At 42.9% G+C, this 27,385-nt stretch overlaps 4 protein-coding genes across 5 annotated transcripts; 2 read left to right on the top strand and 2 right to left on the bottom strand.

Moving 5' to 3' along the window:
* Positions 1-271: 271 nt before the first annotated feature.
* On the top strand, positions 272-10,732 carry inpp5f (inositol polyphosphate-5-phosphatase F). 2 transcript variants are annotated; one of them, XM_037271213.1, is made up of 20 exons: positions 272-750; positions 1,623-1,703; positions 2,111-2,247; positions 2,741-2,866; positions 3,006-3,191; positions 3,296-3,352; positions 4,055-4,253; positions 4,404-4,583; positions 4,744-4,811; positions 5,139-5,263; positions 5,363-5,440; positions 5,586-5,706; positions 5,821-5,949; positions 6,043-6,160; positions 6,241-6,439; positions 6,580-6,651; positions 6,719-6,792; positions 7,006-7,134; positions 7,327-7,414; positions 7,501-10,732. In XM_037271213.1, the coding sequence occupies exons 1-20, from the start codon at positions 654-656 to the stop codon at positions 8,636-8,638; spliced, it is 3,402 nt and encodes a 1,133-aa protein (XP_037127108.1). In that variant the 5' UTR covers positions 272-653; the 3' UTR covers positions 8,639-10,732. The 2 variants fall into 2 exon arrangements, with proteins under 2 accessions (XP_037127108.1, XP_037127109.1); XM_037271214.1 differs by having other exon boundaries at positions 3,024-3,191.
* On the bottom strand, positions 10,563-14,964 carry LOC119134503 (minichromosome maintenance complex binding protein). Its single transcript, XM_037271222.1, has 16 exons — positions 14,907-14,964; positions 14,566-14,657; positions 14,357-14,497; positions 14,220-14,261; positions 14,058-14,147; positions 13,850-13,985; positions 13,650-13,777; positions 13,478-13,575; positions 13,240-13,412; positions 12,978-13,101; positions 12,793-12,910; positions 12,464-12,629; positions 12,257-12,390; positions 11,559-11,726; positions 11,311-11,399; positions 10,563-11,205 (listed from the first exon to the last, which is right to left on the bottom strand). Exons 1-16 carry the CDS (start codon positions 14,962-14,964, stop codon positions 11,079-11,081), a joined length of 1,884 nt encoding a protein of 627 aa, XP_037127117.1. The 3' UTR covers positions 10,563-11,078.
* A 564-nt stretch (positions 14,965-15,528) lies between these two features.
* On the top strand, positions 15,529-21,161 carry LOC119134584 (SEC23 interacting protein). Its single transcript, XM_037271402.1, has 19 exons — positions 15,529-15,728; positions 16,169-16,692; positions 16,777-16,993; positions 17,085-17,278; positions 17,369-17,458; positions 17,576-17,696; positions 17,796-17,885; positions 18,083-18,224; positions 18,298-18,506; positions 18,596-18,684; positions 18,797-18,937; positions 19,074-19,169; positions 19,240-19,380; positions 19,442-19,597; positions 19,672-19,774; positions 19,871-20,053; positions 20,114-20,282; positions 20,382-20,454; positions 20,843-21,161. Exons 1-19 carry the CDS (start codon positions 15,596-15,598, stop codon positions 20,852-20,854), a joined length of 2,883 nt encoding a protein of 960 aa, XP_037127297.1. The 5' UTR covers positions 15,529-15,595; the 3' UTR covers positions 20,855-21,161.
* On the bottom strand, positions 20,640-26,233 carry csgalnact2 (chondroitin sulfate N-acetylgalactosaminyltransferase 2). Its single transcript, XM_037271403.1, has 8 exons — positions 26,103-26,233; positions 23,589-24,458; positions 22,812-23,028; positions 22,653-22,754; positions 22,386-22,564; positions 22,223-22,317; positions 22,051-22,132; positions 20,640-21,983 (listed from the first exon to the last, which is right to left on the bottom strand). The coding sequence occupies exons 2-8, from the start codon at positions 24,238-24,240 to the stop codon at positions 21,691-21,693; spliced, it is 1,620 nt and encodes a 539-aa protein (XP_037127298.1). The 5' UTR covers positions 24,241-24,458; positions 26,103-26,233; the 3' UTR covers positions 20,640-21,690.
* Between the last annotated feature and the right edge of the window lie 1,152 nt (positions 26,234-27,385).

Consider the following 27,385-nt stretch of genomic DNA (forward strand, 5'->3'; position numbering starts at 1 on the left):
GTCCACTCCTTATAATCGTGCCAGGTTTGATGCATTTCAAGTCTTCTAATTATAAAAATAACAATAGTGTGTGTCATTGCCCAACTGCTTTCTGTATTTCCCCAAAGACGCATCTGAGTCATAGTTGAGAAAGTGTGGGTGAGTGGGAACACGAAAACCTCAACCTCAATTGCGAACAATCACGTTACAAAAAAAAAATAAAAGAATAACAACACATTTCCAGTAGGAACTTTCCACTCCCATTAAAACCAAGTGAGTCTTGACTGGCACGCTACCTGCTTTCCAGTGGTGACGACAGGTCACGTGTCATTGTTTAGAGCAGGAAACCTGGATGGCGGCAGTTCACTGAGATAAGTCCCCTTGTATTTATGATTTACTTTTGTGCCCAGCCTAACAATGGGGAGGAACGTGTATCCAGTGGTGAGGGAGAGCAATCGCTAATATGGGCACAAGTGGAGTAAACCTGGACAATCATCCAGCTGCTGCTAGCTTGTAGCTGTAGCTCACCAGTCAGCCGGAGGGGAACGAGGAGCTAACCCGAGTTAGCAATTCGCTGTCTGGCTAACCGCTGTCATTCTCACGACTTGACTCTTAACCTCCTCAAAGCGGTTGCTTTCGTTAGTGACTTCTTTTGTTGAACATATACGGACAATATGGAGCTATTCCAAGCCAAAGACGATTACATTCTTCAGAACGAGGACCGCGCTCTTTGGTATAGCCGAAAGGATGGTACCGTGACACTGAAACCTGGTACGTATCATTCCAACAGATGATCTTTTCCCTGAAATAAACACATTTTTCTTGACTAGTTGAAATCAAACTCCGAATCCATTTATGAATGCATATTTAGATGTAAGATCATTTGTGATGATCACCACCAACCTTAGCCACGATCATGCTTACAATTTGTTAACTGAATAAAAATAGTAAACAAGGTTGTCGTAGTGTTTTGTCCAATTTTACCGACAAGCCGGGGAATTTTAGTGACTTTTTATATTGCACTCACAGGCGAAAACCAGACATTCAAGTTCTTAATTACACAAATCTAATTAATAGCTGTAACAAGAGTCCAATCATACGTTTGTTTTTTTGACAGCTTCCTTGACTCAATTGTTTTTGGAAACCAGTTTGTTGTGTTTAAGGCTCCTGTAATGGCTTGTCAACGTTTTAAGTGAAAGTAAAAGAAGTGATAAATTAATAGAGCATTTCTTTACTGCTAAGGATGCTGATACCTTGAAGTCCTGTAGTCATCCTAAACAGGTTTACAGTTGCCTCTTTCATTATTTAATTGGAAAGAGGGTTTCCGCTCCTTTCTCAACTTCCACTACACTCCTGTGCACACAGGGAAGTATTTTGTGGAGTCGGGTTTGAATGGTTATTTAAGATTTTGTCCCAATTAATTTGTGGAGTCTGAAGAATTAAGAAATATTAGTATTGCACAAGTCTCATGTCAACATTCTGCTCCCTTTGCCGCACCCTTCATATGTCTCCAATTTTCACCTCTATGATGATGAATGAATGCATCACCAGCAATACGGTTTTCCTTTGACTCAGCCTTACCACTGCTTGGTCTTAAATGATGTCACTTCCACACACACACACGGGTTTTATTTTTCTTTCAGCAACAGACCTACTGCTTGCTTGGAACCCAGTATGTTTGGGCTTGGTGGAAGGAATCATCGGAAAGATACAGCTTCACACAGGTAAAAAAAAAAAAAAAAATGGAAAGCTTCTTAAAAGGGCTACAAAATGGCAAATCTATTTCTGTGACTCGTTTTAAATTCATACGTGAAGGTGTGAAAATGAGTGCAAATGTAGTACTTTGAAATGCATCTCGTGATGATTCAATAGATTTGTTTTCTCCCCATCCTTTGCCTATAAGAAGCACAGAGCCCGAGTTATTTTTATCATACACGCGGGCAATTGTGATATTTTCACAGACATGGTAGTTAAGCAGGAGTTTATACAGTTTTATTCAATATTTATTTACCAGATGTCTGCTGTATTATAAATGATTAATCAGTGTTGAGGCTGGTTCCTTCACACCTTTTCGAATGTGAGAAATTCCACATCCATCATGCACCTCCCCTTCTTCTACTCCTCTTGCCAGATCTTCCTCTCGGCCTTGTATTAATCCGCCAGAAAGCGCTTGTTGGACATTTGCCAGGCAACCACAAAGTCTACAAGATCATCAAGATAGCCGTCATTCCTCTGTCTGATGAAGAGCCGCAGGAGCTGGAGCTGGAGGTGTGTTTGCATCCTATTCAGACAAAGCGTATAACGCTTGACCTCTTTGAGTGTTGCCAAGAATACGATGACTGCGTCAGTGTATGATTCATAATGGGCCCATCCGCTACTACAATATATTCGTGTAGCTTTGTTTTGTTGCGAGGCCCACGTAAAGGTTAGCGAAAGTTTGCTATTGCTAAGATGTCAGTCTTTCAGGGGAGCTTCATGGATGGTGAGGCACAATATTTTCAAGTGAGTAATCCTGACAGTGAAAGATTGCTCCCCAAGAGACTGTTATTAGACTCCACCCTGTTTTACATTGTGCGGCAGAATAATAAGCCCCCCCTCCCTCTCCTCCCACCCTCGCCCATTTGTGCAAACAAATCCAGTTGCTCCATGTAGCATGTCCATGTGTTTCCTCATTTTTGTCAAATTTACATCCATTATAATATCAGGTCTGTCTGGGTGACATTTTGTATCCACTAAAATGACACAAGCTCCTCTTTTTCAGCTGTGCAAAAAGCATCATTTTGGAATTGACAAATCAGAGAAACTGGTTCAGTCTCCTGATGAGTCCAAGTTAATGAAAACCTTAAGCCAGATCAAATCCAATGTGGCTGTGCCCATTAAGAAAAAGGTAGGTCTCACTTCACACACCTTTGGTGTTTCTGATGTTTATTCTACTCTACCCGTTTAACAACTTAACTTCCTACCTAACCTACCCGACCTGGCCCTACTTTCTTACCTACCTAACCCACACAACTTGCCCAATCCAGTATTCCCCTGCCTTCCAGGTAAAGGAAAACAAAGAGAAGGAACGTCTCGAGAGGCGGCTGCTCGATGAGCTCTACAAAATATTCATGGATTCTGACTCCTTCTACTACAGCCCAACCTATGACCTGACAAACACTGTGCAGCGTCAAGGAGAATTGGAAAAGACCAATTTACCGCTTTGGAAGCAGGTCTGGAGGGAAACACAACTTGGACCATGGTCCTAACTTCTATCGGATTGTGAAATATGAAAGTTGGACGGATAAACGAAACTGTTTATTTATTTTTGTGAAAGGTGGATGACCGTTTCTTCTGGAACAAACATATGATTCAAGATCTTGTAGACCTGCAGGTAATGCTTTTCCCCCTATTATTATTTTTTTCCCCTCTCGCATTAAGACTGGAATAAATTTACTGTGTCCAGCTGTCCAAATATCTCAACATGAGCAAAGTTTAAGCACCATGACATGATAATCATTAAGTAATAAAAATGATGCAAGGTACAGAGATTATCTCTTGCATGCAATATGTGATATAGGGTCAAATAGATTGTATTTGTGTCTTAAATAGATTACATGATACTGTTCCTTCAGCAGAGGCGGCTTTTCTCAGATTACCAGTTCATTTACTTTCCAACACTTAGAGCCACAAAGCAAATGTTAAACCACTTGGAATATTGCTTTGGTAAAAATAGGTGTCCTTCCTTCTGTGACATCAGAAGTGCCTCTCCCATGTGCTGTTACAGTGGAACAGGCCTACTCTATTGTATCATTCCATTTCCTTAGTCTCCATGGCCAGCGAAAGCACCGGCGCACAAACACAGCAACAATCTTCTGCTATGCGTTTTTCAATTTGGGAACAAAGAGCTTCGATGAATTGGTGAAGACAAAAATGATTTCATTGGCAAGTCCTAAATTACACAAAAATAGTTTTCATTTTTCTTCTCAATGTTTTTTTCTTTTGCTTCCACTGTGGTCATGTTTGAGTCTTATATTTACTGGACAAGTACTGACAAAGATGTTATTCTAAACAGTAAATATTTCTTCTATCACAGACCCCTGAGGTGGACTTTTGGGTGATACCAATCATCCAGGGCTTTGTCCAAGTGGAGGAACTTGTGGTGAATTACAATGAAACGTCTGATGAGGAACGGAGCAGTCCTGAAACTCCACCGCAGGAGGTGACCTGCGTTGACGACATCCATCCCCGCTTCACCGTCGCCCTCATCTCCAGACGTAGCCGCCACCGAGCAGGTACACTACCAAGCTGTAGCGCTTATGAACTACAAGGTCTTCTTTCCAATATAATTGTTTCAGAGTAGGTTTACATAATACAGAAAACCACTATTGACTTTTCACGTGAAAAAGTTGAATAGTCTCTCTGTCCATTCTCCTCGTCCAAAGGAATGCGGTACAAACGTCGAGGAGTCGATACAGACGGCCATGTGGCTAACTATGTGGAGACGGAGCAGCTGATCCACGTGCACAGCCACACTCTGTCCTTTGTGCAGACTCGTGGCTCTGTGCCTGTCTTCTGGAGCCAGGCAGGATACCGCTACAATCCCCGACCACGCTTGGAGAAAGGTCAGTGGGCGGAAATCATTTCTCAGCCATTATTGCACTTCTCATATTTGTGGCTCATTCTAATCCGAACACATTGTTTGAACATTAGTTTGATAGTCTCTCGAGATATTTTCTGTTGAAATGTTAAAAATGTACATTTGTTTGTTTTCTGCCATTTTAGAAGAGAAGGAGACCATGCCGTACTTTGCTGCCCACTTCGACGAGCAACTTGAACTCTACAGGAAAGAAGTAGGTTTGCAGGTGTATGTGTAATTTTAAAATGATTGTTGCCATTGCACCTCCCTCCCCCAATTGCTTTTGGTGTGAATGTTCGCAGCGTCCTTCCTCGCTAAATCGTTTACACCCTGCCAAAGTGTATTTAGACACCTACCGTCTATTCGTGTATTGCAACACGAGCATTGGTTAGATTAGAGGTGAGCAATTCAATTTGCCATGGGGCCACATGAGAAATGAAGAGTTGTCGAGGAACGCGCCAACATGTTAACCTCAGTTGTGTTCCATATGTTCCAAACTCCAAAATGCGACATGCTATATGCTCTTTGTTCTTCATTTCAGGTCATCATTAACTTAGTTGACCAAAGTGGACGAGAGAAGTTGATTGGGGATGCGTATCTAAAGCAAGTGCTTCTTTACAACAACCCAAACCTCACCTATGTGTCATTTGACTTCCACGAGCACTGGTAAGACAATTACTTTGGCTGTGATGTGTTTACAATTTCATTTTGGGGTAACGCTGTGCATTTTCTTCCCTTTTCTCCGCCTCTCGTACTCTATCTTAGTCGAGGGATGAAATTTGAAAATGTGCAAATACTGACAGATGCCATCTGTGACATCATCACTGACATGAAATGGGCCTGGTAAGTGTGACTGGCTATTTTGCAATGAGCTGAAAAGGACAGTGTGTTATTTTAAGACATTCGAGAAAATCTAGAAAATGATGTACCATAGTGTTATCAGATTTGTCAGCTAATGCACCCTGTTACATTTGGATGTCTCTGCTAGGGTGGACCAAGCTGGCGTCATCTGCAAGCAAGAGGGAATCTTTCGAGTCAATTGCATGGATTGTCTGGACAGGACCAACGTAGTCCAGGCTGCTATTGCTCGGGTGGTTATGGAACAGCAGGTAAAATAATTACAAAGAACAAGAGCATCTATTTCGCCAGCATTCAACCCCTTGGGTTTCTCCGGGGAATCTAGCAAACAGCATTCTCCAATTTCTAATGTTGACTTCTCTCAGCTGAAGAAATTGGGTGTGATGCCTCCGGAGCAGCCGCTACCTCTCCAATGTTATCGGATCTATCAGATCATGTGGGCCAACAATGGCGACACCATCAGCAGACAGTACGCTGGAACAGCAGCACTTAAGGTATGAGTTCTCTTACACACACATCCCGTGTGGGATCCAGTAATGGATTTTACAAAATGGTTTCCAATAGTGAGGACACTGTTTTGTTTGTAGGGAGATTTTACAAGGACGGGGGAGCGAAAACTGGCTGGTGTGATGAAGGATGGCGTGAACTCAGCCAACCGTTACTATCTGAACCGATTCAGAGATGCTTACAGACAAGCAGTAATCGGTAGGAAACCTTTGCCGATAGTGTGCCCGCCCGCACATCAAAACAACTCTTCACGTAGCGTCTCACCATTTGCTTTGCAGATCTCATGATGGGTCATCCAGTGACTGAAGACCTCTATTCGATTTTCAGTAAGGAGAAGGAGCATGAAGAAAAAGAGCAGGAAAGCCAAAGAGGAGCCCAGGAGCAAGTCAGCCTGTTGTTGCAGACATACATGCAGCTTCTCTTACACGATGATGAGAGGTTTCACGGTGGTTGGGCTCTCATTAACTGTGACATGAGGTTTGCAGCACGTTTCTTTCGCGGTTATTTTATGGGTCGTTTAAAGTACAAAGCAACCATTACTATCACATTTACTGTGCTAGAAATCTCTTAAGTGTTTTGAGCTCAAAGTACATATGGCTTCTTCTTCTTCTTTTCAGTCTTATCGACGCCACTAATAAAGACGTGGGCGTTCTTCTGCTTCTGTCTGACAAAGCCTACTACATTGCTTAGTAAGTCTAAACAAAATATTCCAACCTATTCAATGGGATCTCATCCTCTGGTTGCATTCATCCCTAGCTACGACGAAGAAGCGGATAAAGTCAACCAGTACCAGCGCCTCAATTTAGAGGGTTTGGAAAAGATCGAAATTGGTAAGTGTTCAATTTGACTCAAAGCAGAAGCGACTGGGATTTGTGTCACCGTCTGAGTCAGCCAGCATTTCCGAAAAGTGTGTACGTAGCAGTTTCTCTCAGTGCCCTTATATTAATATTGGTGATGATTCATTCAAGGAAATGAAAACTAACACCCCACAAAAAAAAAAAAAAAATGCAAGTGAAGTTGTAAGTGTGAATATTCTTTTGCAGGTCCAGAACCGACACTGTTTGGCAAACCAAAGTTCTGCTGTATGCGTCTGCATTACAAAAATGAAGTGTCAAGTGGATACTTTCACACACTGCGAGCAGCCACCCGAAATCCTGAGGATGACGGAAAAGGTTGCATATGTACCTTTGCATCACTAGACATTGAATATTTTTAGAATCAATTCTATAGATTAATCAGATGAAATGTTCTTTTGTATTCCAAAACCATATTTCTCCATTGTTGATTTAATTCTTAAATATTATACTCCTACACTGTCATTTCTCCTGTGGGGATGATTAAAGGATTTTCTTTTCTTGTTTCAGATACACTACAGTGCATTGCTGAGATGCTTCGCATTACAAAACAGGCCAGGGGGTTGGAACTACTGGTGGTTGAAAAGAAGTTGGAGAGGTCATTTGTACATCCATCACTATATTCATAATACTGCCTAAACACAATGTTAGTCCTGACGTTAATGTTTTTTTTCTTTTCTTCAGGCGTCAGAGCAGACCTCATGAAGATATCATGGGGATCCAGAACAAAATTGGTGAGCAGGCGCAGGGCAGCTCTGGGCTGGCTCAAGGCAAAAGTTTCCTCCTCAATAAGTTCTCCTCTTTGAATCAGAAAGTAAAACAGACCAAAACGAACGTGAACATCAGCACCTTCAAGCCTCTCGGCAAGCTGGGAAATTTCTCTAAGCCTGACGTGAAGGTCAATTTCCTGAAGCCACATGTTAACCTGTGGAAGTCAGACAGCAGCTTGGACACATCTGATGGCAATCCCGTCGCAGGAACCTCCAAAGATACCAACGACGTCAATTTTGATCTCTCGGATGATTCCGACTCTTATAATTCGGACACTGACCAACCGCGCTCCAGCTCCTTTGAGAATGTGGACTACGTGCTGCCCAGCTGTGGCATCGTAGCATCTAACCCGAGACTGGGCAGTCGCTCCCAGTCCGTAAGTAGCGCCGAGCTAAATATTCCCTCAATTATCCGCGTCAGTGGCTGCGAAGGCCAACAGGAGAGCTCTTCTCAGGTCAGCGAAGACAAGTCCCCGGCCTCAGTGGCTGAAGAAGCCATTCTGATTGACTTCGACACTCCCTTTGATGCCTACTGCCACCAGTTTGTCCAGGACGCGCAGACCAAACCCGTCGAGGTCTTCGGAGAACGGCCGCCCAAGCCCATCGTGCCTGCGCAGAATAAAAGCCCAGCGGACCCCAAGCAGCCAAGCACAACGCCACAGCATCAGCAGGAGGAGGAGGAGTCAAACCTCCCCAGGCCATCCCAGCTTGACGTCCAGACCACTACCTCCTCTTCGAACCTTCTCAACATTCAAAAGCCTAGCTCTGCCGTGTCAGGTGGCTCTCAGAGGAGTCTGGGCTCACAGCTGGAGAGCAGCCTTGGCCCTTCGCCCGCTGACAGCAACGGCAGCCGGGTCGTGTCCCCCTTTGCCAAGATCAAGAGCTCCATGGTCCAGGTTGCCAGTCTCACCCAAGCGGGGCTCACTCAGGGCATCAATTTTGCCGTGGCCAAGGTGCAAAAAAGCCCGGAGCCCGAGACGGTCAACGAGGCCCAAGAGAGTGAGTTGAAGGCAATGTTTACGCAGTGCCAGACCAGGATCATTCAGATCTAGTGCTTTGCTCAGAGAAGCAGTTTTGGAGGACGTCATATAAAAACGTGTCGTTAGCGTAGCGGTAGCAATGACTTGTCCTTAGCCTCACTCCTTGGCCAACACATGTGCCGTCACTTATATACCCTTTAGTTTAAGTAGCCAGTGTTGTACAGAATTGAGAACGATAGGCAGTACTAACAATGTTTACATGCACACAAGAACATGCAGTTTCTCTTTTTTAAAAGGAACATTTTGCACCTTACAATATCCTCCAAATTCAGGCGTTTGTCAATTTTATCGGTTGTCACTCGCCATCATATTTTCTTATCTCGATTTTTAAAGCCACCCCTGACAAAATGTGCAATTTAATACTGTATATACATAAAATAAATCCGTTTTTCAAAAGGTTTACCACTTCTACATCGGAGGCACGTTTCTATAAAAGGCTGCATGTGTGCATCAGCAAGCTAAACCATTTTCAAACTAACCCTTCCACTTTGCCTCAGTGGAAGAATTTAACACATATATTCCGGAAAACAAAGCTACAGCAAACCATAAGTCATTTTTAAGGAGCTTGAATGGTGTGCAGTTTTTTGTGCATGTAAACATAACACTGTCCTCAGGTGATTTTAATGCCCACAATGCTTGCATGACAAGTTGGTGCTAATGGCTGACTTTGACAGAGCAGATCATTATTAGCTGCATGATAATAGACCAACTCTGGATTAATAATGTACGACACAGTATGTGCAGGTCACCTATTGGTATTTGTGATAGATAATAATCTTTCGTAAGAGCTGTCCTTAATGTCTGACCAACTAACTTGTGCGGATCCGACATGATGTTCTGGTGTAAACTATTAGAAACTAACAAGACAACACCTATGTAATATCAATATTGTCAAGTGTTGCTATTATGTAGTTCAAACTTTGATGACACAACACCTTAGTAAGAGTTTGATGATTGTGAGTGTGTTCGGAGTATCTGCTCTGTTCCCTGTTTAACACCTTCCCTTGGGATTTTTTGTTTTGTTTTTTATGGATGCTAGGGTGGCAGCTAAATGGAGATAAGAGCATATATCGGAATCAAATATATCAATATATATTTTGAAAAGTTGTATCAAAAGGAAGAAGGGTGTCTCCATATAACCGGTCTTTAAAGGGTCGGACTAATTCACTGTAATTTAAATTCACATTGTAGATTGTTGTTGTATAGACAGCCGAGTAGCACATTCTAAGTATATATGCAAATGCACCGATTCAATTATAAAGAAACTCCTGAAACTGAAAGCTTACTTGCCTTAACGGGGAATTAAAGTGGGACTCTGTGTATATCAGGTATTTGTCGTAAAATCTACGTTTTCGATCCTTTTTTTTCTTCCCCACGTTATATTTGTGTACTGTACTGTATAGAAAATGTTCAGGGTAACTCATCTTGGGATATTTTATCAGCACCCCCCCCCCCCCCCCCATTTTATGATCAGAGGTTTTGCATCATTGTTTTCTGAAAATATTCAATTGGAGACTCTGCCATGCGTAATCTAGGGAGTTAAAGATTTGGGGTCACTGTATCAAACCGATTGTAGTCTGGTCTGTGTTGAGATGGAATATCCCAAGATAATTGGTCACACTTTTCATATTTATCGTCATTAAATTCGCAAGTTTCAATTGTTTACCTTGTGGTTGCTGTATTATTATTATTATTTTGGAGAGTGGAGCTGCCAAAAGCTTTAAGGTATTGCTGGAATGTAGTTTTAATGCAGAAGTTGTATTTAAATAATGCATTAGGATTACAACACTGGAGGAAAAGGAATCCTCAACATTCCTAAGAGACACCACAATTATGTTTTTTTTTTGTAATGTAATAGTTTGCATTATTGTAATCCTGTTGAGGGTGATACTCTTCATTTATTTTTGACACAAGTACTTCAGCAACAATGTATTCATTTTCTTTCTGTTGTGCTTGTCCTGCCCTCCTACAACACGACAAGTTCTTAAAGCATTTCTTCAGCACTGTAGCCATGTCATCTGCTTGTGGGTCACCCCTTTTTTTTAGTCAACCCTCTTCCAGTGTTGACATTGTATTATATATATTAAAGTCTCCTATTTATTCTCATCCTCTTTGGGTGTTACTTGATGGAAAAGTGCATTGTCTACTTTTTGTCCAATATTCCACTGGAATAAAAAGTATGAGTGAATGAATGTGTAGCATGATGTTTGTTATGTACAGTAAGCTCACTTAGCAAATGAATGGGAATACCAGGATACGTGCATTATTTATAAAGGGAAAAAACAAAAAACAAAACTATTTTTCTACAACCTTATTTACATTTGTGAACAATTATAAACATGAACAATTGTGTACAGGCATAGCGGTGACAACTGTTAGCTACACAGCGACAAAAATAACGAACAGATGAAATGAGATTTTTTTTTTAGTATCAAAAAGAGAATAACAGTAATTACGGCTCATTTCCATTGACGCTCTTGTGTTGTTCCATCCTACAACTACGCTGAATCTCTAAGTGTTTGGCCCTCAGCCAGATGTCTCTGGACAGAGATGTGTGTCCCAGGCTCAGAGACAGCAACCTGACAACAGAGACTTGGTCAATTGCCTCCTATGGCACTATTTGAATACATTAAGTGGCACACAGTATAAATAAATAAAATATAAAAAAAAAAATTAGAGCCCACCTTGCTACAATAAGCAATCGGTGCAGGTCCTCAGCACTTATGCTTTGGGGATCGTCCTTCCTCATGTCTACAAAATCATCCTCAACTGACTGAAGACAACAAGGTAAGAAACAATTACAATATGAAATCTGCTCAATATATTTATACAAATTGCTGTCTATGTGAAATGTTTTGCCATCTGAACTTGTCGCTACAGAGGTCTAGGGAAATTTACCAAGAAGTAGGAAGATACGCGGAGAAGGTCTCACCTTGGTCACTTCCTCTGAGATACTGTAGTCCAGCTGCCGAGCCACACTCAGATAGAGTCGGAACTTATTGAACTGTGTGGAGGCTTGCGCATGTGTGGGGATGCTTGTAAGATATTCCTCCAAGTTCTCTGGAGCCACTTGAGGTTGCAGGTGTATCTGACAGTCAGACTGTTGGGTCAAAGAAAGGAATATTTTGACATTGTTTCAATTTCACATGTTGGGAAACATCTCATCATATTACGACTGCGCGTCAGCAAGGTGCAAAAGCTTGACCAGCCGTCACTCCCGACCCAAACAAAAGTGGACATCTGAGCAACCCTGGATGTTGTTTACAATGTGCTGCCCTTCTCTGCAGACTGACGCCTCTCTAGATTGTCCATGTGGCACACAGCTGCCGCCATGGCAACATAACAGCCCAGCACACAGGAATAGCACGCAATGCATTCCTTGCACTGTTGACAACAAAGTGAGACCCATGCTAATGCCCCCCGGCTAGGGATGTGGGTGGGCTTATACGTCCAGCCAATGGCAGCTGAGACAGCAGCGTGATGCTGGCTGGAAACAACCTCCAGCGTCGGACATGATCCAGTCTCAGGAGAGGCTGGTGGAAACCTAACACTTCCCAGGCCTGGCAGGGGGGAGCGGCTTGCTTGTGGCGTGTAGCGTCAAGTGAGATCAGTGTGGCTGCGTGTCCTCACCGACAGCAGGGAGCGCCCCTCCGATGCGATCAGCACGTTAATATTGCAGGGGAATTCCATCTGGTGGTAGTTAAAGTCATAATCAACCTTCTGCCATGTGATCACATTCCCCAAAGCGGTGACATTGCGCACACCTACAGCACCACAAAAACAGCGTTAGGGTCAAATGGTGGCGTCTGAGCTCGCCGGCTCGGGTGGACCCCTCACCTGTCGTGTCCAGCTGTCCCTGCTCCAGCCGGGTCTCATCAAGGAAGAGGGAAGTGTTTTTGGCCAGCTGCAAGGTTCCACTCAACAGCCGGTTGGCCACGTAGTCCTTCTTTGGCACCATACGCATCTGATTCATGTTGTGAAGGTTCATGGCCAGATAGAAGGACTACAGAAGAGGGGTTGGGTGGACACATTATTATTCTTTTTTTTTTGGTAAAAATCAATTTTCCAGAAATATTGTCAACATGGGAAACAATATTCAGAAAGATTTTCAGGTTATAGCACAGAGACAGGATAGCACGATGAAATGAATCTTGAGTTTTACTTACAGAAGGAACAAGTTGTTGGATGACCTTGTAGAGGTGTTGGGTGAACGAGGAGGTGGTGGGACAGCCACTCAGGTTCAGCGCAAACTTGCCCAGAGGTAGCACATCTCGTCTGGCATAGCTACAAAAAGCTCATCATGAAAGCTGCTTCTGTGACTTGCAGAACAACGCAAACACGTGATACATACACGTCAGAAATAAGATGCAGGATGAGGTACTCGGCAGCCAGCGAATCTCCAAGAAGAACGTGCGTTAGATATGCAAGGAATTCACTTCGGACTGACGCCATCTCACTCAGGGTTGAAGATAAAACTAGAAAAGAACACTTAAAGGTTCAAATGGGACATGGATTATTCTGTGTATATGTGCGTAAAAAATGTGGTTCAGTTCATACACGTATCAGACAGAGATTCAAATTCAGGAAATGCACAGCTAAGGGACTTTGCTCACAGGCGTGGTTGTCTTGCAAGGTGGCACAGGGCAGCAGAGGGTTGTTATGTGCCAGTACTTTGGCGTAGACCATGTGGAGGCGAGGAACCAGTGACGCAGGTGGGCTGTGCACTCTCAGCTCCTCCGCTGTCTCCATCGACTCGGAAGGGTCGATGAGGGATGAGGACGCGTCCCTGTGTGGACGTACAAAGCATCAGCGACAGATGTCCAGGCCAAACTACTCTAAATAGTGTCTTACTTGTCTTCTGCCAGAGCGCTGAGAGCAGGACTCACTGAGAGGATGCCATAGACTTCCAGAGTGTCATTCACTTTGAAGCCCTCCCAGTCCTCATAGATCTGCCAAGAACAAACCTTGACTTAGGGCCTAGCAGTCACACACTTCAGTTTGATGACATTTATGGATAATGCACCTTGATTAAGCAAGACGGGCCTTTTTCGCCTGGGAGAGGGAAGTTGAGGTCAAGATGCGAGGCGGACGCCACGTGGTTGGGAACAACGTCCGACTCCTTGCAGTGTTGGGTCGGGGGAACCTGAAGACCTGCAGGAATGAGCAATCTCACTTAAGGTCAACATTGTTGTTAATACAAAAAAAAGTGTTGTGTTCTCATACCTGCATGTGGTTCCCTTTGTTTCTGTGGCTGAGCATCCACACCATCCATCTCATCGTCTTCATAACTCCGCTTTTGTCTGTTTGGAGCGTACGAGGTGGATGGCAGCACTCTCGCTTGACTCAATTCAGCATAACAGTGCAACACAGTTAAGGGAAAGTCAGTAGCGGCGTAATTAAGCGCGCATGTTTTTCATCATGATCAGGATATAGCTTTCACCCAGGAGTTTTCCCCAGGAACAGGTACACAGTAGAAAGTTTGTCTTTCGGATGTCACAATGTTTTTGGAGTTAAAATCCACCTGAGGAAATACACAAGAGTCATTCATTGGGACATTTATGGATCTGGAATGACGCAACTGTGGAGGACTTACCCCGCATTCTGTGACATCTTTGTACTTCCCACACCTTAACACCTGATGTTAGAAAGAAAGAAAAACAAATGATGACATTCTTCACTGGTGAGCTCTATTTAGAGCCGTGAATGTGGAAAAAGACCAAAGATGCTCACTTTGGCTTGAGATGATGGATCAACACCTTCATACACTCTCATGTATAACTCTGGATCAAACATGTCCTGAATCAAACAGCGGAACTTGACCAGGCTGTCAGGCTTCAGGTAGTGCAGTGGGATGTCATTCATCGATGGAACCTAAAACAATAATATAATATTAATATTTTCAAGACAAAAGTATGCTCTGAAAAGGGCGGGACTGTTACCCAGGTGTGAGCATCCTTTTCTTTTAAATGACTTTTGAAGAAATCAACCACTTTTGCCTCCCAACCAGAATTTGGGTCGTTCTGAGATGCAACTGAAATATAACACATTATCAAAAAAAAAAAACATTTATACAAATAATGTACAGAAAAGTGGTTGTGAGAAAATGATTTTTTTATTGAACAAACTTATTTTAAACGATGCGGTGTTACTTATTACGTGACGGCCTCCAATAAATGGAAAGTCACACGAGTACATCATGGCCATGAGCTCCCAAGCTAACCAGTTACACTCACGCGCCGAGTTTTAATGTCGAATAGGGAAGTTCACGTGTGGAGCTTACCAAACATCTCCTCGACAACACCCAGTGGGTTGTTAATCCAATCAAGCGTGGAAGGCATCGTTGCCAAAGACGAATGCTTGACGTTGATGAATGAAACCTAGTAAAGTTAGCGATCGCAATAGTTACTTGCATTTACTTGTGACAGGACGGTAGAAGAAGCTAGGGCGGGAAACAAACGTCACAGGGCTATGCGGGGATGCGTTTGTTTTATACTTTCAGACCTCCCAGATCTATTGTGGCACAGTTGTAACTTCCGTGTTAGGTTTTGTTTCGGCTGTTTCTGTATCGACAAAAGTTTCACCACCCCGAGAAATTTACGCGCAACATAGATTATATGACGAAAAAGGCAGAACTACAACCGTGCCAGTACTTCTTTTCCCTTTCAGGCGGCAGTAAAAACGGGATGTGAGATCACATCCGTATAGCAGGCGATATCCGTTTGAGGGTGCTGCGTTTGGGTTTATTCGGAATTCAGCAAACTAAAACGCGATGGTGTTGGTGGTTTATCCCCTGGCATAAAATAACCACTTATACAGTTCTATTATTAAAATACAGCATTGAGTTGGTATTAGTATATCTCATACAAGTCTACAGTTGATCTGGTAGAACTGAGTTTCTTTCTTCCCAGTTGTCGGGAACGCATCATGCGCATACTACCCCGGTAGTGGCTACGTGTAATTGAGAGCAAAATGGCAGATAGAAAAAACAATAACGTTCCTAACCCCGGCGCAAATTTGTTATTTAGTGGGGCTCCGGAGTTTAACTTTAATTTGCCTTTTATACCAGTGAGTCAAGCCTCCGATCCGGCGGTGCTGTCAGGAGGTAAGATGCCGATAGCCGAAATGTTAGCATACAAGCTTATTAGTTAGCAGACTTCTTGATGAGATGTCATCTCATTTATTTCACTCTTCCGAAAAACACAAATGACAAGCATGATAAATATTGTTGTGTTTTTTTGTTTGTTTGACACGTTAACCCAAATTTGCAACCATGTCATGTGGTCAAAATTTATTTCAACTAGATTGACATTGACTTATATATGCAGTTAACGTTACTCACTTACGTTCACGTATTTACTGTGTTGAAATGAGATTCCATGACGAGTGTTTTTGCCTTTCATATACGGTGCAGTATTGCATTTCTTGTAGTTTAGTTTTGTTTGTTTACAGAACCTAATTTGTCTGTAATAGACTAGTATTATGTATTATTAATGTTTTGTGCATGGATAAACCATTTCATGTTTTAAAATGTGCATCCATCAGAGGATTCTACTGAAGTTGGCGAGGAAGACAGCTTTTTGGGACAGACTTCTGGAAACGCACAAGCTCCTTCCACCTTCAGCTACTTCTCTAACCCAGTAACCAGCAGTGACCCGTTTGCTTCTATTGGCCAAACATCATGCCCGCCACCATCATCGTCCGCAGTAGCAACAGCACCCATGTGTGCCGTCCCGGCGTCTGTTCCTAACAGTGTTAACATGGCCCCGCTGATGCCTCCAAATTCACAGTTGAACACGACTCCTCCTGTTTTCGCCAATACGGTATTTCAAAGCCCGATGGGCCGCCACACTCCTCCCCCCGGTACAATGACCCCACCACCTCCACAGATGCAACCACAGAGTCATAATCCATATAGACACACGGCCACCAGCAGCAAAGCTAGTCCCTATATTCCAGCTCCAGAAGTCCTGCCGCCAAGCCACACACCCCACGCATCACCCTACAATCCCTACTCGGTCACCTCAGGGTCACAATCATTCCCGCTGTCGGGACCCGCAATCACAAAGGTAAACCTCATCTATGCTGAATTGTATTTGTGAAGGTTACTATTATGCATGGAAAAAGTGATTTTCCTCTTCTCCTCCACTTAGCCTCCTCCCACTCACATGCAGGCATCACCACCACCACCTCTCCCAGCCAATCCTACTGGTGCACTGGTGCCTGCTGGGCCCATGATGCAGTACAACTATAATGTATATGAGCCCATTCAGCCACACTGGTTCTACTGCAAGCTAGTGGAATCCAAAAGTGTATGGCTTCCTTTCAGTATCATTGACTCCCTCCAGCTTGAGGAGACGTATAACTCTGGTACGTTTTTTGTTGTTCCTTATTATCACTCATTGTAATTCGGTGAATTTTTACTTGCGTAAAGATTTAAAAATCGTTTTATTCCTTGTAGTTCAGCCAGACCCAGAAAACGTGATCGTACGCACCGACGGAGGTCGGTTTGATGTGCACCTCTACGACCGCACGCGATCAGCTGTTTACTGGGAGGAGGAGGATTCGGAGGTTCGCCGCTGCACTTGGTTTTACAAAGGCGACACGGATAGTCGCTTCACCCCTTACTCTGAGGAGTTCAGCGACAAACTCGAGGTTCGTCATTAAACGTCTTTTTACTGCTAACTAAAAATCAATGTTCAGCACAGTGTGATGTAAATTTCCTTCATATTTTTATTCCCGCAGGCCGAATATAAGAAGGCCGTATCCACCAACCAGTGGCACCGCAAACTGGAGTTCCCATCTGGTGAAACCATTGTCATGCATAATCCAAAGGTAAGCCTAATACGGTCTTGGAAAAGTATTTGTAAAACAATAATTATTTGCTTTACAGCACAGTTATGTTTGTGTTGTTTGACGAGTCACCAAGCTTTGTTGTCAATGTGTCTGTAGGTGATAGTGCAGTTCCAGTCCTCCTCCATGCCCGATGAGTGGAGCACAAACCCGGAAGGACAGAGTCGGCCCAGAGTGGTTAAGAGAGGGATTGACGATGATCATGATCAAGTCCCCGATGGTAGACAAGATCCTCTTGACATAACTTACTATGTCCACACATAAATAGATAGGAGGACACTTCGATAAAGGCCAAATGTGTTCTCGATTTCTTTTCCAGGTGAGCTTGCCAAAGCGGACCATCTTGTGTTCATGGTTCATGGAATTGGTCCCGTGTGTGACCTGAGGTTTCGAAGCATGGTTGAGTGTGGTGAGTTTAATGTCAACGGCTTCTTGGCTGTCTTGTATCACAGGGTTTCAATTTTTCATAATTGTCCAAATTCAAAAAAAAAATTTGTGTTTACTGTAAAGCTTGCTCTTCAGACTTTATTGATGTTGAGCACTGTATATGTGGAATATCGTCCGCACATTTGTTTGCTAACTACAAATGACTGACTGTACTTTCAGTGGACGATTTCCGCAGCGTGTCGCTGAAGCTGCTGCAGAGTCATTTTAAGAAACCTTTGGATGATCACGACATCAGTCGGGTGGAGTTCTTGCCTGTCCATTGGCACACAGCTCTACATGGAGATGCCACAGGGGTGGACAGGTGAGGAGATCTCCACATATATGCTAGCTTGGAAAAGCAAACATTTTAAATTTTTACTCCAACCTCTTTGCAGGAGAATCAAGAAAATCACATTGCCCAGCACTGGGAGATTACGTCACTTTACAAATGAGACCTTGTTAGATGTGCTGTTCTACAACAGTCCTACATACTGCCAGACCATCATGGACACAGTTGCCTTTGAGATTAATCGACTTCATGCACTGTTCATGGAGAGAAACCCTGATTACAAAGGAGCAATATCCGTTGCTGGCCACAGCTTGGGTTAAACCCTCAACCTTTTATCGATAATCTATAGGATGCTTTTTTTTTTAATATATATATATAAATAAAAATTGATATTGTCTCCGCAGGGTCCCTTATTCTCTTTGACTTGCTGTCGAATCAAAAGACTGACATGACCCCTCCTGCAGTACCCGCCGTTAACGGAGAAGCCAAGCAGGTAAATGGCTTTTTTTTTTTAAATTTATCAATCCATCGAGGTTAGTGAGCCGTCAATAATCCTAGCCTCGTATGCTTCAAAGCGGTTAAAAAAATTTGACCCCGAAATCCAGGTGGCAGCCCCAGTTCCACAGCCTGTGGAGGAAGAGCTCAAAGAAGAGGAGTTAGAGGACCTTTCCGCTGTGCTGGAACATCTCGGCCTGTCAGAGTACAAGAACACCTTTGACGAGGAAAAAATTGATATTGAATCTTTTGTAAGTGACAATTAAAGGTCTGATTATTCTGAAATGTTTCATACACACTTTGGTGGATTTTTTTTTTTTCCCCATGATTTAAAGTGTGGGTTTGACTTGACTGATTTGTGTGTCTGTGCTTTTTTTTTTTTTTTAGCTCATGTGTACAATCGAAGACTTGAAGGAGATGGGAATTCCGCTCGGCCCTCGGAAGAAAATTGCTAGATTTGTCAAAGAAAGAGTGACAAAACAGGCAAGTTTATCAAATTCATTTTCTGAACAATGTGACTCTTTTTAAAGTCTGACTTTGTGTACATCTTCAGGAGAAGAAAGCTGAGGTTCAAGCGGTCAGTCAAGTTGTTGAGCCTGTACAAGCTGCTGAGACAAGTCCTGAGAAGAATCTGCCTGCGGGCGTCTCTTCAATCCACGTGGACTACAACTACTTTGAAGTTGGCACTGGCCAGGTACATGAAGATGATTGTCTTTTTGAAACGTGAGCATACTTACCATTTTTTTACTTGGCAGGTGTCTGTGGTCTACCACAATCTCGACTTCAGCCCAGCAAATTTCTTTGCTCTGGGTTCTCCAATCGGCATGTTCTTGACTGTCAGAGGCTTGGAGAAGATTGAAGAGAACTATCAGCTGCCAACCTGCAAAGGATTCTTCAATATTTATCATCCGGTAGGGGTTCCTCCTCATTGTGGATCCAAACGAGTCCACCAGCGTGTCACAAATTTGTCTCATCTTTGTCTCAGTTGGACCCAGTGGCATATAGGATTGAGCCCATGATAATACCAGACTTGGAATTGAAACCTTTTTTGATACCTCATCACAAAGGAAGGAAAAGGCTGCATCTCGGTAAGAGAAGGAATGGCTTGCATAGATATTTCATAGTGACATCCTGTAGCTGAGGTCCCTGGAGCCCTCGCATATGAATGTATGTCGGCGTTTCAGAGCTGAAGGAGAGTCTCTCCAGAATGGGCTCGGACCTGAAGCATGGTTTTATCAGTTCGTTGAAGAGCGCGTGGCAGACACTCAACGAATTTGCTCGCGCCCACACCTCGTCTGCTCAACTTCAGGCAGAGTTGGCTATGGTGGCCAATCAGATTGAAGAGCAGGAGAAAAGAGCACAAGATTGTGAGTCTCTCTTTCACAGATACAATTTCGATATGTGCTTTTGGCAATGTTCCGTTTCAGTTTCAGAGCAAAAAAACCCAGAGATCCCCGAACCACAAAAAGAAGAGGAGGTTCAGGTCAGAATCGGGATGCTGAATGGAGGCAATCGGATCGACTTTGTCCTGCAGGAGAAGCCCATTGAGAGTTTTAATGAGTACCTGTTCGCCCTCCAGAGTCATCTTTGCTATTGGTACAAAACTTTTTCATTCGACAGTCTTGCTTGATTTTTATCCCTAATTTCCATCTAATAAGTAAAAGTAATAATAAATATTGAATTTGTGTTTTGTAGGCAATCTGAAGACACGGCTCTGCTCATCCTCAAGGAGATCTACAAAAGCATGGGGGTCCAACCAGAACACACGGTACATTAGCACAATAAAGCCCCCCCCCCATCATGAAAGACTTTGCCAGTTGTCGGTTTATTTCATGCCATTTTTCTGGATTGTTTGTAATTTCTTTTACTGGCTATCCATGCGTGTTGTATGCAAATGTGTGTAATACAAATGGATTATATTATTTGTCTTAAGAAAAGTGAACGATGCCATTGTAGATTTTAAAGAGTTGACAAGTTTATTAGAACATTTTATAGTATAAATTATAGAACTGGACAAGAAAAGAAATGTAACAGATAAAATGACAATGGACAGGAATGAAGATGTAGCAGCAGTTATTGAAATGAAGCCTGAATGAATGAATCCAATGGGAAAATTGACCAATAAATCATTTTCTTTCACATTTCTTTGTGTTCAGGTGTTTGGCTGAGCGGAAGACAATATCTATTAACTAAATGAAACAACTACATAAAGTTGCAGTAACATTCATGAAGATCACACATCATTGTGAGAGTAAAATGACTACCCACCTGCCCCTTCTTGGTTGACTTCATGTCTCTGTCATCTGACTAGTCTGGAATAAAATTAAAGGAGTCTGCAAGAGTTAAAACATCACAACATAGTTTAAAAAAATAATAATTCACATGGATTAAAGACATATTGTAAAGTATTTACATGAATGTACCATTACTGGGAATAAATAGCGGCAATAAACCAGCCGCACAGGGCAAAAACAACAAAGGAAACAAAGAAAATAAAAATTCAGGTACCTTCAGACGCAATATTAGGTTTGCATGCTCACATTAGATCTTTGCGCCTTCAACAATCACATTAACATGCTTTTCTATTAAGACAGTGACCGATTGTCACGGACAATAAAAAAAGGTCCCTTTTATTAAACAACTCATAAATACAATACTAACTGAATACTGCTGCACAATTAATATTACAATTTGATTTATCCGCCATTTGCCAAATCGATTAAAAAAAAGTGGAATTTCACTTTTAAGAAACGGCTGAAATGTATTGGACGAGGTGACACTTGACGGGTAGCTCAGCAGCAGCAGTGAGGTGGGGTCCATTTCACAGCAAGTCAAAGGTCGATAATACCTGCGAGCTGAATGACTTTTGGGGTAAAAATTATTACAAAATGCAGCAGGGTAAGCAGCGACACGATCATCCGCTCTTTTTTTTTTTTTGTACATTCATTTGTCTACAGCTGTTCATTGTTAATGTCAGCATCTCACAATGGACACGGGTCGATGCTCAGTCTTCCGCTTTGTTCTGCGGCTTGAAGGCCTGTTTGCGGAGATGAGCCTCGATCTCCTCCCGGAACACCAACATTCCCAGGTAGGAGTGGGAGGCCTCGTTCATGGCTTTGGACTGGATGCACATGCGGTACTGTTCCGGAGTCAGCTCGTCGGCGCACTGCTTCTCGTGCCACAGGTGAAAGAGACTGGACACCGGCGTCCGGACCACTATGAGTTCGCTCCGAAGATACTTCCTGTACAAGTGGACGTCTTCGACACCCCAGCCTTTCACTTCAAGATCGAAACCCCCTAAGAGAGGCAAAACGATTAATTCTGGACAAAATCAATAATGAATACATGAAAGATCTTCCCTTACCAATACTTAAGAAATCCGAACGATACTGACACGTCATACCAAAGCCAAAATCTCTCCAAAAACCAGCATCCTTCTTGTGGACCTATTTCAAACAGACATTTATAATATAATAAAATATATTTTGTGTCACTAAAGATGAAACTACATTTAGCCATCAATCAAAAGGTCTTACCAGCTGAAGTTCAACAGGTGGAGCCAGCTCCGAATTTCCATAAACTATGGCAGGATTGTACAGACTAAACACGACTGGATAGAAGACCTTCTTGTCTGTAAAAAAAATAAAAATAAAAGTTCACTTTCAAATATTACAGAATGATTCAAATGAAAATGCATACTTGGTTCTGCGTGGAGACGACACGTATTCAGGAAGTCCAAATTGAAATGAATGTCGACATCGCAGAAAAACATCAGAACATCGCCTTTGTTCCAAGCACGTGCTCCGATATCCAGACCCCGCCCTCGGGAAAACTCCTCATCCACCGGGATCAGAGTGTAATTAGAAAAATTCTCTTCCCTGGCAAAAAAATAACAAATGATACATTCAACATTGTTTCAAGTGCGTGACAATGGCTCATTGTAAGTTTAAAAAAAAAAGGACAAACCTTGACATTGTTTCCAGCGATGACTTCACCTCTTGGAGCCCCTCTTTGCCAAAATAAACCACTGTGAGGTGAATGCGTTTGTCCTGCCGTACACACACCTCCCTAAGAGCAATCGGTGTTACAAGCGAGCACATGTCAGCAGGAAACAAATGTTCTCACCTGAAGTTGTCTAAGAACTGTACAAAGGTTTCTGCTCTGCCCGCCAGTGGCACAATGATGTTGATAATCATTGTGGATGCGTCCACGGTGGTGCTCCTGACTTTCATCAGTGGACCAAAAGGCCTGAAGAGGGTGACGTGGCGGAAGGTGTTGGACTCCTTTTTCGCAAAGAAGAGCTCGTAAAGTGAGCCTTTGTCCCGCTCGGTCCGGTACATGCCTGCCAACGCAGAACGAGAGGATAGCACGAAATTAGCGTGTGGATGTGACTGACAGACAATCGTACAAAATCTCCCAATTATTATTTGTATCTTACGTAATAACAGCGGTTGCATGACAAACATTTCTTGGCATTTATTCCCTTCACAGGATTCTGGAACATTTAGTTGCTTCAACCGACTGAGACATGTCTCTTCATGAATTCCAACGATGGCTTATCCCAACCAATCATGCATGAATAACACGGTTTTAACTCAAATGAATTCATTGTAAATGATAATGATCTTCCCCGCTGTGGGATGAATAAAGTTCTATGATCATCATCATCATATTGTCCCAAAAGATTTTGACATCATTTTTAGGTTTATTTGATTAAAAACGGCATTCCTGGAAAGGAACATCAAATAAAAGTGCTGAGCTTGCATTTGAGGAAAAAAAAAATACAGCAACTGGAACACAGATTTGCACATGGCACACAAGAGGGCCAAATTGGAAACATTTGTTTGAGTATCACAGGCGGCGCCCATATTGAACAGTTTTCTTTTCCTCACTCCAACATACCTTCCACAAAGTGGCCCTCTTTGTAGGCTTGCCTATGCACGGGCACGTCATCCTCCACGCCGTCCTCCTCGTCGGGGTTGTTGATTATTTCCAGCGCCGCTTCGATGACCTCCACCAGTTCGTCTCGGCGATCTTTGCGAACGGGTTTCTCCTCTGGGTGTCGCGTCAGTCCCATCTCCAGCTGGTACACCTTGGATGAGGTGAAGCTCTCAAAAGGCACCAGAGCGTACTCGCTGGGCAGGCGGGCCCCCGCGTTGACCTCGGCCTTATCGATCTGAGAGTGCAGGTAGTCCAGCAGATCTCCCGGCTCTTGCTCCTTGTTCTCGGCTAAGCCCTGCGCCTCGGGGAGCTCCTTCTTGTCCTGCAGGAGTTTCAGCTTCTCGCTCATTTCCTGCAGTTCCTGCTTGAGCTGAGCGATCTGCCGCTTCAGACTGGCGGCACGGTTCAGGTGGCGCTCTTCCTGCTCCTGCAGCAGGGCGTGGTAGTACTCCTTCCCGTAGGGTTCGCCGGCGATGCCGGGCAGGACCAGGCTGACGTCGGCCTGAGGGGTGCACTCCAGCAGGTAGGCTAAAAACAGCAGTAGCAGCAGAAGGAAGAGGCCCAGGAAGAGCCAGCGGACCCGGCCGTGGAGCAGCAACCCCCGTCTGGGCATCGCGCTCTCATACAAGCAACGGCTGAACAGTCGGCATTCCCTTCCCTTCCCTTCCCCTCCCTCCCTCACATCACTTTAGACACAATTGCACAAGAGACATTTTAAATTTCTTTTCTTGCAAGACATTTTAAGAATAAATGGGTGGAAAATTAATTTTGGTCTGGAATTTTTGGATCTTTTGGTAAAATATTCCCCATGTGAATCCATCTGATTGTCACCTACGGATGAGAAAAGAAAAATGGTGATTAGAATGTGCTTCACCATCATGGGCCAGTCACTGGGCAACAATTTTTTTTTTAATCTGAGATGCAAGTAAATGCTGCTGGATGCATTTTTTTTTGCCGCTGATTCCGAATCCGAATAATAATTAACAATGACAATAATAAATATTTAATTATTAGGTTTAGCAACACTTGGATTTTTTTTTCCCGATAGCTAAAAGTTCTAACTCATGTCATATTCATATCACACAAGCTTTTATGACAAACTTAAAAATAAATAGACTAATATGCCAGTAAACAAAGAAAAGTCGTTTTTGAAATCAGGGTTAAAAATGCATTTAGGAACATCTCTTGTTGCGTTTGGAGGGAATATATTTAAAAGAGGATGATTTATGTCACCTACCACATGAGACACAAACAGGCTGACGCCAGTTACATAAGTCAAACTGCACCACAAGGCTCCAAAATTAACAAGAAAAAAAACTGTCCTGCTACTTCCTGTGAAATAACTAGTTTAAAAAATAAATAAAAGCAAAATACTCATCCTGAGATAACAAAATAAGTGAGCCACAACATTATGACCAAGCTTTGCAGTAGAACTGCATCATATAATAAGAGCCGTGTCTCATTTTTTGGAGTTATGAAAGTGCATTATATTGAAGTTTTCAATTCGGCTTTTCACTTTTTAGGCTTGAAGGTCAGTGCTGCAATTCTTCTAACCTGACAGCTTTGGTCGTTACCTGGCTTTTAAATCAGTCACACCGCTACAATGAAAAGCAGCAGGGTGCAAGACGAGCTCACCATTGTAATTCTTATGTACAGCTTGATGATGCAATCACCTTGAATGTCCTTGATTTTTTATTTTTTTTTTAAAGTATATTAAGATTACAGTTTTGAAAGTTGAGTTATATTGTCAGTATTTTTTTCATGTAAGCTGCAAGTAGTTCTTGGCTATTGGCCTGACTTTAAGTTCCCATGATGAACAGGTTGCCAGCAAATTGCAGGGCAATTTTGGAATGTGGGAGCAAGCAGGCAGAAATACAATCGCACAAACTTGGCGATAATTTACGAAATCCTCAGAGGAGGGAACGCCAAACCTCAGAACTGTGAGATTGACAAGCAGCCACATAATGATATCTTAAAGAAAATTCTGGCTTTCGACACAGAGCAAATGAGATGACCATGTTTCATTAAGACTTGTGTGGCTTTTCTCCAATTAGTGAGAGCTCTTCCCATATCCCAAAAACATGCATGTTAGTTATACACTTGAAATTGTCAATGGCTGTGACTAGTCCAGGGTGTAACCTGCTCCACCTTATAAAGGACAAGCACTATAGAAAATGGATGATGGATGGGCTTCAGTCAAGTCATTCATTAACTGTACAAAAGTAAATATATTTTTTAAACATGAGGCAGCGTGAGATCAAAAGCTGTAATAACTCTGTTGATCTGTTTATAAAAGACAAATTGAATTATCAATTATTTTTGTCAACAATTATTCTGAACTCTCTAAACCGGAAGTCGACCAGGTTATGCTGTTAGCTTAGCGACATTGGGTTATCTCTACGGTTTCCCGTTATTTGTCCGTTTTTAAAACGTCCCGCAAGGAAGGTTTGTCGTGCAAACCCAAATACTACTCACGTCATCATGCCCGTGTCCTTCGCGGTTTGCTCTTGAAGGAGGAGGTTGGGAGCGAAGCGCACAGCGACAGGCAGCTTGTGTTGCAAAATGCCACGGAGCAAAAAGAAAAGAGTGGGTCGGCATCTACTTCCGGTCCGCACAAGCCAATAGAGTTCAATCACGTCACTAAACACGTTGACGCTCCTAAGAACAAAATATTTATCGCTCCAAAAACAAAAAAAATAACCAAGTTAAATTGCCGCCCAAGCACCTAAATACATTCATGCAAGGAGAGTCCTGCACTGATATTGTTTCGCTTTTGTTTTAATTATTTGCTGACAAGGATCAACAGAATATAAAAGTTCTCTGAATGGATTCCTGTGAATGATTAATTTCCCTTTAGGAAACAGCCAGTTTTGAATTACAAAATGTGTGGAATTAATTCTACATACTGTTGTGTGGAGGAAGTACGTATTCCTGAATTCTGTACCATATGCTATTCGCTTGTGAGCTGCTCCATAAACCATATACATACCTTCCAAGCAATCTAGGTGAGAGTTCCATAGTGTAGTGCAATGGGTGGGAAATTCCGGTCCTCGAGGGCCGGTGTCCTAGTCAAGTCAAGTCAAGTCAAGTTTATTTGTATAGCCCTAAATCACAAGCAGTCTCAAAGGGCTTCACATAGACAAACAATTGACAATTATTCTCAAAGCATCCCCTGATCTTAAGCTCCCAAAAGGGCAAGGAAAAACTACCAGGGAGAAAATGAGAAACCTTGAGAAGGAACCACAGATTCAATATCACCAGGCTACAATGGATGCACATAAAATATGAAAATCAATGAAAAAGTGGATGTCAACGCGAAGAGCTGTCGGAGGGAGGTGCCCTCGATTGTCCTGGCAGTCCTGCATGTTTTATAGGTCTCCTTGCTGCAGCCCACCTGATTCAAATGATCAGGATTGTTATCCAGCTTCTGCAGACCTTGCTAATTATCTGACCATTTGAATCAGGTTGACATAGGAAACATGCAGGACACCCGCCCTCAAAGCTCAGAATTGCCCACCCCTGGTATAGTGGTTAGTACTCTGGACTCTTGCCCCAGTGACCTGAGTTCAAATCCTGGTTTGACCTGAAATATTTTATCATGGAAACATTTGCAACACAGTTACTCATGTGCTGCCCCATAAAACCATACTAAAGGTGAGGGGTAGGGTTAGGGGTTGGGGACCACTGGCATATACTATATTATTATGGCAGACATCTTGCTTCCAACAACTGGGGCAAGATACAAGAAAGAACATGAT

This window comes from Syngnathus acus, chromosome 15 (genome assembly GCF_901709675.1).
Source record: "Syngnathus acus chromosome 15, fSynAcu1.2, whole genome shotgun sequence".
Taxonomy (NCBI): domain Eukaryota; kingdom Metazoa; phylum Chordata; class Actinopteri; order Syngnathiformes; family Syngnathidae; genus Syngnathus; species Syngnathus acus.

Excerpts from the sequence above, each read along its gene's own strand:
- inpp5f (XM_037271213.1), top strand. The coding sequence starts at position 654 with ATGGAGCTATTCCAAGCCAAAGACGATTACATTCTTCAGAACGAGGAC. Across the intron at positions 3,353-4,054 it reads AAGATCTTGTAGACCTGCAG|ACCCCTGAGGTGGACTTTTG; the intron begins GTAATGCTTTTC and ends CTTCTATCACAG. Across the intron at positions 4,584-4,743 it reads CCGACCACGCTTGGAGAAAG|AAGAGAAGGAGACCATGCCG; the intron begins GTCAGTGGGCGG and ends CTGCCATTTTAG.
- LOC119134503 (XM_037271222.1), bottom strand. The coding sequence starts at position 14,964 with ATGCCTTCCACGCTTGATTGGATTAACAACCCACTGGGTGTTGTCGAG. Across the intron at positions 14,658-14,906 it reads TGTTGTCGAGGAGATGTTTG|TTGCATCTCAGAACGACCCA; the intron begins GTAAGCTCCACA and ends GTTATATTTCAG. Across the intron at positions 11,206-11,310 it reads CGATTGCTTATTGTAGCAAG|GTTGCTGTCTCTGAGCCTGG; the intron begins GTGGGCTCTAAT and ends CTCTGTTGTCAG.
- csgalnact2 (XM_037271403.1), bottom strand. The coding sequence starts at position 24,240 with ATGCCCAGACGGGGGTTGCTGCTCCACGGCCGGGTCCGCTGGCTCTTC. Across the intron at positions 23,029-23,588 it reads AGAGGGCCACTTTGTGGAAG|GCATGTACCGGACCGAGCGG; the intron begins GTATGTTGGAGT and ends CTGCGTTGGCAG. Across the intron at positions 22,318-22,385 it reads TCGTCTCCACGCAGAACCAA|ACAAGAAGGTCTTCTATCCA; the intron begins GTATGCATTTTC and ends TTTTTTTTACAG.
- LOC119134584 (XM_037271402.1), top strand. The coding sequence starts at position 15,596 with ATGGCAGATAGAAAAAACAATAACGTTCCTAACCCCGGCGCAAATTTG. Across the intron at positions 17,279-17,368 it reads AGTTCAGCGACAAACTCGAG|GCCGAATATAAGAAGGCCGT; the intron begins GTTCGTCATTAA and ends TTATTCCCGCAG. Across the intron at positions 18,685-18,796 it reads TTAACGGAGAAGCCAAGCAG|GTGGCAGCCCCAGTTCCACA; the intron begins GTAAATGGCTTT and ends CCCGAAATCCAG.